Below are 13,267 nucleotides of genomic sequence, written 5' to 3'. Positions count from 1 at the left end.
TTACAGAAAGACGTGGGTGCATTATTTAATATGTCTGCACTGGTCATATTCACATTGTGTTTTTCAGAGTACTGATGTGAAGTCAGCAAAAAGTATTTCTGCTTGTTTTGATTGATTCTGTTTAAGATTTATTTTACTTATATTTTGCATTTTTACACTACGGATGCAAGATATTATTGGCAAACACACCAATATCTGCTGTTATGACTAATGACTACAACAGTAGGCTAAATTGGCTGCTACTTCCTTGAATTCGATGCGAGTGTCCTCTACAATTGTTGTTTTTAAGTTTATTTTGCTCAATGAAAATGGAAAATTTATATCTACTACATCAAATGTTAATTTTACTACAGCAGAAACCAAATTATCTCTGCAGTAAGGAGCAGGGAAAACATACATAGGTGTATATATGCACCTTTTACATACTTAAACTCCTAACCTGTGAACAACACATTTGTGCTGATACATTTAACACCTAGCCATATCTATTACTATTTCAAAAATGTCACACATACATATTCTGTGCCCATAAAGATGAAATAAATAGCCCACAACATGAGTCATTTAAAAATGCTGTTTCACATTTTTTGCTTTTGCCAGTATCCTGTTATTTTGACTAGTATCTGACCGAGTGATGGTTCAGTTCATCCCCATTTTCAGACCTCACCATACATCCCATAACCCCTGCGACCCTCACATGGAGGATAAAGTGGTAGAAGATGAGTGAGCGAGTGAGTGAGTGAGTGAGTGAGTGAACAGCGTTCATTATAAGATGTGGTGGGTGCTGACCTTCATTCTGTTGATTGAACCTTGACTAACTTGAAGCTTGATGCATGGGGACCAGATCCAGAAGGTCAAAATGTCTCATCTTCTGCTAAACTTTTGACCTTGTGTGCATGAAATCTTAACTATTAGATCAATTGCATTACTCTTACAACTACAACAATAAAAGAAACTCGCCACTATCAACATACCACCCAAACAGAGCACAACAAATTCACACACTGTTAAAATAAACTAGGTCTGGAAACAGGAAACAGCTGTTTCTGTAAATTCCTCATTGCTAATGTTAATGCTGTACATATGGTGTTCACTTGCACCATTTCACGTGCTTTTGTCCTTGTGTGACCTGCACATGTTTGCATGTTTTGTTTTTTTTCCCCTTCCACACTCACCCTGTGCAGACAGCTCCAGCGGTGATTCAAACTCAACAGAATAAGGCCTCATCAGATTCTTCAGTTTCTGGAACAGCTGTTGGGCCGAGATAAGAAAGCAAATGGCAATTAATCCCCACTGCTCCTGGACATAAACGGAGAGGAAGCCTGCAGATACAACATGTGCGCGTGCACACACACATATAAAGAAACATACAAAAGAATGGAAAATAACACAGCTCATTACTGCCACAGAGATGTGTGCACATTCTTCGTCCTTGTGAAGGTGGACATGGGATGAAATGGTACTTGTAAAGGTGCTCAGTTTTTCTGTCTCCCGTCATGTGACCTCTGTGTTAAAACAAATAGTTTCATATGCAGAAAAGAAGATTAAAATGTAATGACTCACTGATTGGGAAAAATAGAAGTGTTTGAAATGCTAAATGGTGTTTTTTTTTATTTGTTTTTCTTGTAGCACAAAACTTTAAGAGTGAAATTGGAGGCACACACAACAGTAAATGCTAATATAATTGGCTCAGTTTGCAAAGTCTAACCAAAAATGTGAATCATTTGTAGTGTTTCTTCCTCTTAAATGAGAGAATTTGCTGAGGCATCCCTGCGAGCTCCAGGAAATCATTAGTTCCGGCCGTAATGACATGATCACATGAGCTCTGTGAACAACTGTGGTGTTTTCACTCATCTCTCCTGCTGTCAACTGACGTACTGATGCACATTTAGAAACTGAAGCGCATTGATTTCTAGCTTGGATTTATTCGTGAGGGAGCTTGATAACTCCCCGTCACAAAAATCAAAGCCCAAATGCACCTTTGTTTTTCACATTTATGATATAGAAAAAGCAGCTTTCATTCCTTGTGTCTTCGGTCTTTTGAAAAAGATGAAAGAAGCTGCCTTGTTGCCAAGCTTTGTTTTTAAAGCAGGGAGACCTGCGGGCAAATAACAAATCTCAAATAATGTGTTAATGTTTTGTTTTTTTTCCTTTCAATGCTGGTTGGCTTCTTACAAGCTCTCAAATGATGTTCTTTTTTTTCTTCCCAAGACTAATTAAGATTTGTTCTTGATAAAACAAAACATGTTAAGACTTGGAAGTCTTTGAATGGAAACCAGGTCACACTTCCTCACTGACCTTCTCACCAGCTGTTCTCCATTGCGAGCCTTTGTTTGCAGTCCTTCAGCCTTCAAAAAAGCTATTACAGCATATTGTTGAAGTGCTCTACTCTTCCATGCCACCTTTAATCCTCATTTCACAGTTTAAACAGTAAAAAAAACAACAGTTTTTCCAGTAATCACAGACATATTTATGCCTACGTGCTGGCGACTGCTGCGAGAGGAGCTGTTTGCTCAGCTTGTTTTTAATATAGCTGAAGATACAGGCATCAGAGAGTCTAAAATCCTTCATCTAGTTAAATGTTATATAGTATAATGTTAAATAAGGTGGCGGGGACGTGACTTGTCTCATGTCTAGACATCCGGCCAACAGCCTGCTCTTACAGAAAAAACCCTGGCCATGACTCAGGAACTAAAGAGTCCTACAGCTGTTCTCTTAGCTGCACCTGTTAGGCAGTCGTTCTTTAATTATTCAGCCAATTTTATTTGACCTTATTACATATCATTTCCATCACATTCACCTCCATATAACAAACTTCTCTAGGCCTGGAAAAGCAACAAGATGTATGATGTGTGAATTACAACAGAAAAGAGCTCTGATTTGATTTAAGATGGCAGAATCAGCTTTTGTTGTACTTCATATATGAGACTTTTCTATTAAACATGCATTAAACATTATGATATTACTTTTCAAACGGAGAGGGACTCGCGGCTTGACTGCAGGCTCATGCAAATACTCATAAGCTTAAATCCACATTATATTAGGCTTTACATTTCCCCCTGCACATATTTCTACACATGAACATACGTTTTTGCAGCCTTTGGCAAAGCGGGAGATAATTGGGCTTGGAGGATTGCTGGTTCGATTCTCGGAAAATGTCAGGGGCTGAGGTGCCCCCTGAGCTAGGTTTGCTCCCACTGTGTGCAGCACAGTGTTCCTGTACCAGGTTTGCGTGCTGCACTACTGGTGTGTAATAAGTAATGGGGTGAATGCAAATATAAGAAATTCATACACCTGTGTGTGTGTGTGTGTGTGTGTGTGTGTGTGTGTGTGTGAGTGTGAGTGTGAGTGTGTGTGTGTGAAATTGCAGCCTGAGACACTTGATATGTATAGCTGGCTTTTAAATTTGGATTGGTTTCTGTGTTGCATAGCGCCTGTCTTTATTTTGTGTATATAAAATGAATTAAATTAGTCTGTTTATATTTAACTGACACTATAAATTCTGCAGACTCTCATTCTGGACTAAACAAACCCTTAAAAATGAGAAAAAGCACCAGATCAGTAGTTTTGGATCCACAGGCTCTTTCTCCTGAAACAACTGCATTTGTGTCTGTGTGTTGGGGTGGAGCTATCGCTGATGTGCAGTCGATTTCACAGACTGCCAGATTTGTCCCATCGGCCCCGGAGCGATCCAGTTTATACAACAAAGCACTTTGGCAGGCGTGACTGGAACAGACAGTCAGCTCAGACAGACACTGCTGGTTATGGCATGCGTCTGTGTGCATGTGTACTTGGCAGCTTGCGTGTTGTTTGTATGTTTTTGATTATTTGTGTCTATGTGTGGCTGGGTTTTAATATGTGGTTATGCCAAGGGAAGAAAGGTGCAGCATCACTCAACATGTGTGCCCTGCGGCAACATCCAGAAACATTACTCAGAGTGCAATAATAGCGACACCAGTGGAGAAGGAGACAGCTGGAGGGACCGCACGCTGATTATCAGTCAAACAGAGATAGAAACAGACGCAGTGAGCGTTAATATGAAAGCAGAAGACAGCAAACGGCAAAGCGTGAACACGGAGAGGCAGAGCCTAAATTGGCCAGGAGGAAATCCCATCTCTCCTTGGACATCCCAATTCATTAAATCCGTTTGTTCATGTCATAAATTAAGGTCATGATGTACAGATGTCACCACACCAGGCAGACTGTATTCTACTTGGATTAGAATGCCATATAAATTCAGAATTCATTCAGTTGTAATACAGCGACAGCCTTTTAAAGAGCGTCAAGACAAAATCCCAGTGTGAAGCTTCAAGATTTAGGATTTGACCTGCACAATGTCAGTTTTTTTGAAACAGGAAATTCACACACGTTGCCTGCAATTAGGGGCCACACGGTGGTGTAGTGGTTAGCACTCTCGCCTTGCAGCGAGAAGACCCGGGTTCGAGCCCCGGTTGGAACAAGGGCCTTTCTGCATGGAGTTTGCATGTTCTCCCCGTGTGTGCGTGGGTTCTCTCCGGGTTCTCCGGCTTCCTCCCACAGTCCAAAAACATGCAATGTGGGGATAGGTAAATTGAACACTCTAAATTGACCATAGGAGTGAGTGTGAGAGTGAATGGTTGTTTGTCTCTATCTATCTATCTGTGTGTGGCCCTGCGATGGACTGGCGAACTGTCCAGGGTGTACCCCGCCTATCGCCCGATGTAGCTGAGATTGGCACAGCACCCCCCGCGACCCTCTGGTTGAGGATAAAGCGGTAGATGATGACTGACTGACTGACTGCCTGCAATTAGGCACCTATTGAACAATACCAGCTGTCAAGCACACTGGTGTCCACTTGTGTGTGTGCTGTGCTGTTTTTTTTTTCCAGCCTCTAAATGAGAACATATTTTTCAAATATGCACCATGTTCTATTGAAGACCTGAAACTAGCGAGTGAGGAAAACAACCAGGAAACTATAATCCATGGCAGAGATATTTAAAGTATCTTGAAATATGTGTTGTTGAAGATTAACATGTCATTATGTTTTTGAGGAAAAATCTGTTGCTATATAGAAATATTGGGACTATTGGGGGTTCGTTTATGTGAGTATACATACCTTTTCTCCATTGGGGTTGCCCAGGACATAGCAACCCATAATATGAATGAGGTTGGGTTCTGGGTTGACTTTACTCATGAAGCGACTGAGCCTCCTCCAGAACCTGTAAACAAAGACAAAAACAAAGACTACACTCATAAATGTTTTCTTGTAAAATGACCTCTATGTGAATTGTGTTATATCTGTCAAAATTAGGCTGCGGGTGCCACAGAATTATACATAATTTGACAACTAGATCCAGATTTCCAACAGTAACTCACTGGCTCATGTCTTCCTCCTTTTCCACCTTTGCGAAAGTTGCCACTTTGTTCTTTAGTAAATAAAGATGACCTGGGCCTCCCTAAGAAACACGCACACAAGAGAAACGAAGGTGTTTTAAATATACGTTTCCTCATAATTCCTTGTATCCATATACTGCAAGTGAGACACATTCTACAAGGAATGCAGTATATATCTTTTCTCATTCCTCTTCTTTGTTTACCTGGCAAAAGATGAGCATCCTCCAGAACTTGCTTCCCCTCCTGTATGCCGTGAGCTTCTTTTCTATTTCCTCTGAGAGAAGACAAAATGTTTGTATTCATGAAAGAGAGACTGAGAGAGTGAGAATTAAAGCAAAATCTCTGGAGAATGAGGCAAAGTGCGGGTGTAGTTATATATGCAGCAGATATATTAACAAGACGAAGTGGACTGAAAATTAGCAGTCAGGCAGCAGAAAATGTCACATATCAAAATTGGGGACTGCATTGTTCATTTACATCGTTTTAATTACTCTGAGAGCTTTATTCCACAACGAGATCATTAACTGGGACCTTGAAAACTCCACTTAGATCCTTTTCAAAATGCAGTTGAAGTGCTTTTCAGGATTTTTAATGTGTTTAGATTAATAATCTATTATATATTTATTTTTTGTTACATAGATTTGATTGCAGGTTAGGTTTAGCCTTCGACCTTAAGCTATTTTTCTGACCTTCAACTCCCACGGCCTGATTAACTGTTCACATTCCACGCCGCGGGCAAAGAGCTGCACAGTTCAGATTTATGACTAGAAGTGACAGGTTTTCTTTTCAAAAAGAGAAACTGATATCATCTTTTTTCTTTTTATTTTAAAGTCATGTATTTGCTGCAGATTCTGTTTGTGTGACTCTATTGTTTTATAGGAAATGCATTAATGATGCATGTGTTTGTTTCCCTAACAAGTTTGCAGATGTTGCCAGGCTGTAGACAAAGATACTCACCCAAAATATCGTCGAAAGTTGCATGTTCATGGTCCTGGGGACAGAAACACATGGAGATGATAATACGTTTTATATACGATACAACTTGTATTCTTGGTACAGTGTTCCCGCGGATCCTTAAAAAGTCTTTGACTTCATAAATCTAAAAGCAAGGCTGTAATTAGTATTAAAATATCTTAAATCCCTCTTTCAAAAGTCTTGAAAATGTTAACACATAGGAAGTAGGAGTTTAAAACATAATTGATCAAACGCCTCTTGCAGTAACATCACGCAGATTAGGACAGCGTAACCAATAAAACCGTTTTCGGCCAGGCAGTCACGATACCAACACCGGGAAGTAGATATTCTTACTTTTGCACTGGACCAAAAAGTCATGTTTTATGTAAATAAACCAAAAGCTGCCCAAAATAAACATTTTGGGCAGCTTTGTTGCTTTTTTTTTAATGTAAAATTTGTCTTTAATTTAACTTTCTTTAAGCTGTAGGAACCCTGCGGTATGTTCACTGTAATTGTGCGTGTTTCTGTGACGCTTCCATTCCACTGTGTTTGACTCACATAGAGGATGGGGATGATGGAGGGGTCATCCCTGCGGATTATAGTGGGAACGTACTCTGCCTTAGGGACCTTAGAAGAGATCAGCTAAAGGTGGGAGCAGGAGGAGATGACAGATTAGTTAAATGTAAAGGGGGGAAAATGGGTGAAGAACAAACTCATCATCATATCATACATAATATAGATACATGTATATATAATATATGCATATACCTCTTTGCCTAAAGGGGAAAACTACAGCTCTTATATGGACAGTGTTTTTGTAGATTAGATTTCAGGTACTAAACCTGAATGCTCTGCTATGATCAGACAATATGTTATTCTAAAAATAACCATTTTCTGGTTATGCATTTATAGATTAATAAAAACACACTCTGATTATTTTCTTCTGTGTAATTGATCTTCCAATAATATGTAAAGTACAAACAATATTTTACTAAAACATGATGTAAGATGATTAGTTCTCACTCTAAAAAAAATTAGTAATATTTTGCTCTCTGACTCTTAATCCAGTGTTTCAATTATAGATCTTTGGATAGTTAAAAATCTCGATCTCTTACCATGATTTTGGGGGGAATAAAGTCGTCTCCCTCGCAGGCGAGCCGCTCCATCTCTCTCTCCTCCTCCCAGTCTAGAGTGTCGCGAAGGCCCCCTTCATCCAGGGTGCTGCAGGAGGTCTGCAGGTCACCGCCTGGAAGACAACACCAGACACTGGTGAGGAAAGTGACTCGAGATAATAGTGCGTGGGCACAAGTGTTGGGTTCCGAGTGGGAGGCATTAAAAAAGTGACACAGAAGAAGAAGGAGAGAAAGTGAAGGTGTGAAGGAGGGCTGTGTCCAGGAAACCGGGAGCAAGGCGATGGTGGAGGAGAGGAAAACAGATGGAGCTGTTAATGATGGTGACATGAGAAAATGACAGATGGAACAAGAAAAGAGCGAAGACAGCTGGCAGAGGCAGGAAAAATATGACTGATAGTGAGTGTGGTGGAGGATTTCTGGCATCCGCTAATAAAGGAGTGTTATGAAAACTTAACAGGAATCAGCGGGCAGCTATTCAGAAGAGAAGGTGCTATTTGGCATCAAGGCATGCTTCTCTTTTGTGTAATCACACTGCAATGTATATGACATGACACAAGGATATACTAAAGGAAAAAAAAATAAAAGCTGCAAAATCAAATAAAGGGCACCTGTAACACAATACATCAGCAGCTGCTGAATAATTTCACACTCGGCAGGATTTATTAGTGTCACACTCGAATTCATGTGTCAGTTTGATAAACAAACGTATTTTTGAAGAAAAACAGACTTGATGAAAATGTGATATGTGTCTTTTAGTAGGTAGGTAAATTATGGGTGTTTTTTTTCCTATAATTATTAAATGATACTAACTTAAGGCTATTATTGCATTCAGTGCCAGTGCAACTGTACGATGATAAATTATCACAGTCAGTGTGAGCAGTCAGATTTGTCCGTTATCTTTGAACTGATTTAACGGTTGCACCGTCAATTTCTTCATGTCCAATGAGAACTGACACTTTTAATTGTAACAAGACAGCAAATTTCTCGGTATTAACTGACTAAGAAGTCGAGGATTTATGATGATGTCAAGTTTACTTAACTTAAATCTCTTTTTTAATGTGTCACAATGACTGCAATTTTTGAACCTGGGTCACAAGAAAAGGCCTCGGGGTCAGTGGTAAATATCTCACCTGGTAGAGCTAAACTTAACCTGCATATTATCAGCCAATTGTTTATTTATGTATTTATCAGGGGTGGAAATCACACGGATGATACACGATACATGGTTCACGATACCAATAATATCACGATACAGCGATTCTGTGATAATCAATATATTGCAAGACAATCATATAGCAAAATGTCACGATCTCTGTTTTACTGAAGAAAACAAAACAGTAGTGCAGGATTTCTCTATTTATTCACAACATGGTGAAAAAAATTGTATAAAATGTATTGAACGTGGATTGAGCATCTCTTAACATAGTTTTCTCCACCATTATCCCACTGTAAACACCCTCATCTTTGGCCAGGTAACTTCCACCCAACTTTCCCTTATTCACACCGCCACGTGAAGACATGAAGTGCGAGTGAAACTGGCAGGGACTGTTTACTTTAGAGCACCTTGTTAATTATATTAATTATAGCATTGCACGAGGAAGCACGGCGATATATCATCAAGTCATTATTTTTGACCCAACCTTAGTATTTATGGTAAAAAAAAATCATATATCATAGTAACTGAAACATCTACTTTGTATCAGCCTAAAACTTAAAGGCTTTATTTATATTGTAATAAGAAAAATAATTACATATATCCAGAGACATGCAGCAATTGGAAAATGGGACCGTAGAAGAACTGCAGTAGAAAAACAGAAATGACGAGCGCGGCCAAAATGAATGGCACTCCTCCACAGAACAAAACACCTTTCCCTCAGGGAAGAGGGAGAGCCATCAAACACATCATTAAACTGTGTCATCAACAGTTTATTAACTCTTAATCACACTCTGATACACACTAAAGATGGAAGTGCAAAAAAACATCAAACACCACAAAATCGGACATCGACACAGACAAACAGCACATGCAAAACGGTGTGTGTTTGAAAGCCATTTTAAAAACACTGAGACACACACACACACATACACATCACACAGGTTCTTACGCTGCACCAGTGGATACAGTCGGGGACTGGGACACACACACTCCGGTTTGAAAGACTTGACTCACAGAAAGAGAAAGGGAGACCATCACAAAGTTAAAGAAAGACCCACGGTCACAGGGAGACAGACGGACAAGGTCAAAGTCAGTTTGTGTGTGTGTGTGATTGATTGTGTTATTTGGTGTTGATGTGTCAAAACCAGGAAGTGAGCTGTAAATTGAAGACACGAGGTCCATAGTACAAAGAGTTCAGAGCTGGATTACATCACAAGGCCTATTTGACATGTGTCTGTATGGCTGCAGACAGTCTTGGTTTTTGAATAATTTAATAAAACGTGACGACTGTTGATTTATTCTTGCCTTCAAAATGTTTTCCCCATTATTTGAATTTCTTGAGATTTAGTGTTTCACTCTGAAGCGGTGTCCCAAAATGATGTTAGAAATAAGCAGTTATCCTAATCCAAGAAGAGTCTCCATTATTGTATTACTTTTAAACACATGTATAGAAATCTAATAACATATCCCTGTTTGTTCAGGTTTTTCCCAAACAATAAAGCAGTCAGCATAGCAATTATCACTCCTACACCTGTTGTGAATCACACTTCAGCTGCAGTTTGAATAAACTGTTGTGGAATACATTTGATTTTATCTGGCGTTTATGCGTTGTCTTTTGTGTTTGTTTGGTGTGCTACAGCCTCGTGTGACATCGCACAAGATAATGATGATAATATTATCGCCAGTAATTATGAAAATAAAGCTTTCGTATCAGTATCCCGACACAGGTATTTAAATCAGGTCTGACAGATTGCTCCTCTGTAGTGGGAGTTATGAAATGGCCTTATTTCATCATTCCTTAATGTTAGCTCATTCTCGTATATAAAGGACCTTTTTTTAATGGCTGTCAAACACGCAGTGGCTTCCAACTGCTTATGAGCCACCTGTGTATGGAAATCAATTAATAACAAATGTACTCCGTGAGCACAAAGAAAACTTAGGCAGCAATAAATCTGCCTGTCGAGATGTGAGGACACAGGAGAATGTATGAGCAATTTATGACCACACACGCATTATACACACACATAGTTTGAAATGTGCTTTCACTGTAGCTGTTTGAGAACATATGAGAAAAACTCTTCCTCAGTCAATATTTTTTTAAAATGCGTCCTACCCCCATTCAGAGATAGCCATATTTCTCCAGTGACCTAACGACTTCCTGAATATTAGTGCATCTATTTCCACTAGGGATGCACGATATTGGACTTGTTATATTTTACATACTCCTGTTACAGCAGATGTGGATATAAAGTATATCTATATTATGCAAAATAGATAAGCCTCAAAAAATAATAGCTGTAGGGGGTGCTAGCATAGAAGTCAAAGAGGTAGCAGCTTATTCAGCCTACTATTTTAGTCATATCGTTGGATGTTTGGCGCATTTGCCGATATCTAATTTTACAGTTTAAAGCCAATATCTGCCGATAAACAGCTGGTAATATCGTGCATCTGTAATTTCCACAAGATGGCAGTAGTGGCAAGAGTTTTAGTGGACTGTGTGTGTGTTTGCAGAAGTAATTGACTTTGTGTGGGTCATTGAATGCACCTCTTCTAAACCCGTCTGTAGCTCCTGCACATAGAGTGGTGATGTGCATCTCCACGTGATGGGTGGAGGCACCGCAGCCAGTGTCCGTCAATGCCGATTAAGCGGATTCATCTGCCGAACTCTATTTTTTACCAGCTCAGGTCTTGCGTGTTAGTGTGTGCGTGTGTTCATGCATTTGCGGTGTACTTGTCCGTATGAACTCACTGTCTTTGGGTTCATGAGAAGAGTCAGTCTTGACAGGTGTAGGGTCACTCCAGGAACGGCTGAAACTCTTCGATCTACGCTCAGCGAATGCTAGTGCAGGTGGGGGAGAAATAGTCACGCTCTCACACAACTCACACACACTAAAAAGCCCACAAATTGGTGTGTTTTTTTTTTCTTCCAACTAATCCACACACAAAGGCAGATGCAACCACAACTGCACAAACACTGTACACACAGGCCATCCCTCCTCTGTACAAACACACCAAAACTGTCCAACAGACACACATGTACGGCACGCTAACAAACAATCGTATACCTTTAACATATAAAGCATCCTACAGCTAATTCTTACCTGTGTGATTATCAGTAATGCCTGAAAACAGCTTGTTTCACAGTTACGGAGCTACAAATATTTGATAAGATAAGCTCTGCTTTGAAGAATGATAATCTCTGTGCTCTGAGAATATCTTTAGATTACAGGAAAGTGTTTGCCATGGTTTATGGTGTCCCTCAAGGCATCTTTTTTCTCTCTAATTTTTTGAGGCTGCTGTAACACTTCTCTGTTCAGTTTGCAGTTAGTATCACATTTTCCATTTAACTTTAACCTGATATCAACTGGATGTTTTACAGACATGGGCCCAGTTCTATTTTCATATTTAATGTTTTCATAATACTAACCAACACATCAAATGCTTCAGGCTCACCAGCAAATATCCCAAATATTCTGCATGGTCTAACGCTGTTACCTTAATGCTAAATCTATACTTTATTTTAAGCTATAGGTGCAAAAGTCTTGAAAAGCTACCAACAGCAGGCTGTCATTTGTTATTTGAAATTTGTGGGTTGTGAAGTTCATGTTCAAACTGTAATAACCTGTTTAAAAAGCCTTGCTGTCTCATCGACCATTGTCTCAACGACCATTTGTAGTACCCCTTAGGATCCGGCAGAGGGTTTTCTCCCATATCATATGACAGTGACTATGCCCAGGTGGGAACCATACAAACTGAGTGACTTTTCGCGAAAGCAGCCCCAGCAGTGACAGCACATTGGAGATGCAAGTCTACGTGAGAGACACTCCTCATTCTGCAGATACCAATCCGCTGCTTAGGTGGAGAGACAGGGGTTGCACAAAGTTAACCGCTATTCTATATGTTTTACATGTTAGTTAACAGCTTCCTCCTGTTGTGACTGATTTCCCATTCAGACAGTGTTTATTCCATCCTACTCGACTGAGTGTCAAGAATACTCTTAACGCAAACAGTACAGTTAATAAAATAACAATTATTAAAGAGGTGCTGTGACCGCGGCACTGGGAGGGTGGGTGTTTGAATTTATCAGCTAATATCACGGACCAGTCACATGTGAATGTACATACATACAGAATGCGGAGCAAAGAATCTATAGATTATGGCAGACAAACACTCCTCCATTATGGGCAATCATGTCTTTGCTTTTGCTCTTCAAAAACATCATTCACGACGACCATGTCCTGGCTAACAATGCAACAGGAAAAGACCAACTGCAGCGTACACACCCATACACATGCACATACTCATATGTCTGGCTTTTATAAAACACACTGATAAACATGTAATCCACAAGTAAATGCAACCGGGTGTAAACACGATGCCAGCAAAGCAACAACACTCTCTGTCATGCAAACAGACACACCAGAAAGGAAAATAAATGAACAAAATACCAATGATAGCGGGGTGAACAGCATCACAGTCAGCTATAGCAAACAAGTCAACCACAGGCGCACACTCGCACACACACTAACATCTGACTCACTCTGTGCTTTCATCCTTCTGCTGCCCACCATCCGTAGATGCTTCCGGAAGTTCCTGTAGATAGAGAAATCAAAGCGTAGGAGGGATAACGGAGGATGGAGGAAGAACCAAA

At 39.9% G+C, this 13,267-nt stretch overlaps 1 protein-coding gene across 1 annotated transcript in view; it reads right to left on the bottom strand.

Annotated features, from left to right (window-relative positions):
- nsmfa (NMDA receptor synaptonuclear signaling and neuronal migration factor a) overlaps positions 1-13,267 on the bottom strand; it is a 36,752-nt gene that overhangs the window by 582 nt on the left and 22,903 nt on the right. The window contains 9 exon segments of the mRNA XM_058617838.1: positions 1,176-1,251; positions 5,096-5,198; positions 5,356-5,435; positions 5,577-5,647; positions 6,331-6,364; positions 6,886-6,969; positions 7,443-7,573; positions 11,366-11,455; positions 13,157-13,209. Coding sequence (XP_058473821.1) covers positions 1,176-1,251; positions 5,096-5,198; positions 5,356-5,435; positions 5,577-5,647; positions 6,331-6,364; positions 6,886-6,969; positions 7,443-7,573; positions 11,366-11,455; positions 13,157-13,209 — 722 coding nt within the window.

The sequence above is a fragment of the Solea solea genome, chromosome 19, assembly GCF_958295425.1.
Source record: "Solea solea chromosome 19, fSolSol10.1, whole genome shotgun sequence".
In the NCBI taxonomy this organism is placed as follows: Eukaryota; Metazoa; Chordata; class Actinopteri; order Pleuronectiformes; family Soleidae; genus Solea; species Solea solea.
The sequence above is the reverse complement of the archived record's forward strand: the minus strand, read 5'-3'. Positions and strand labels throughout refer to the sequence as shown.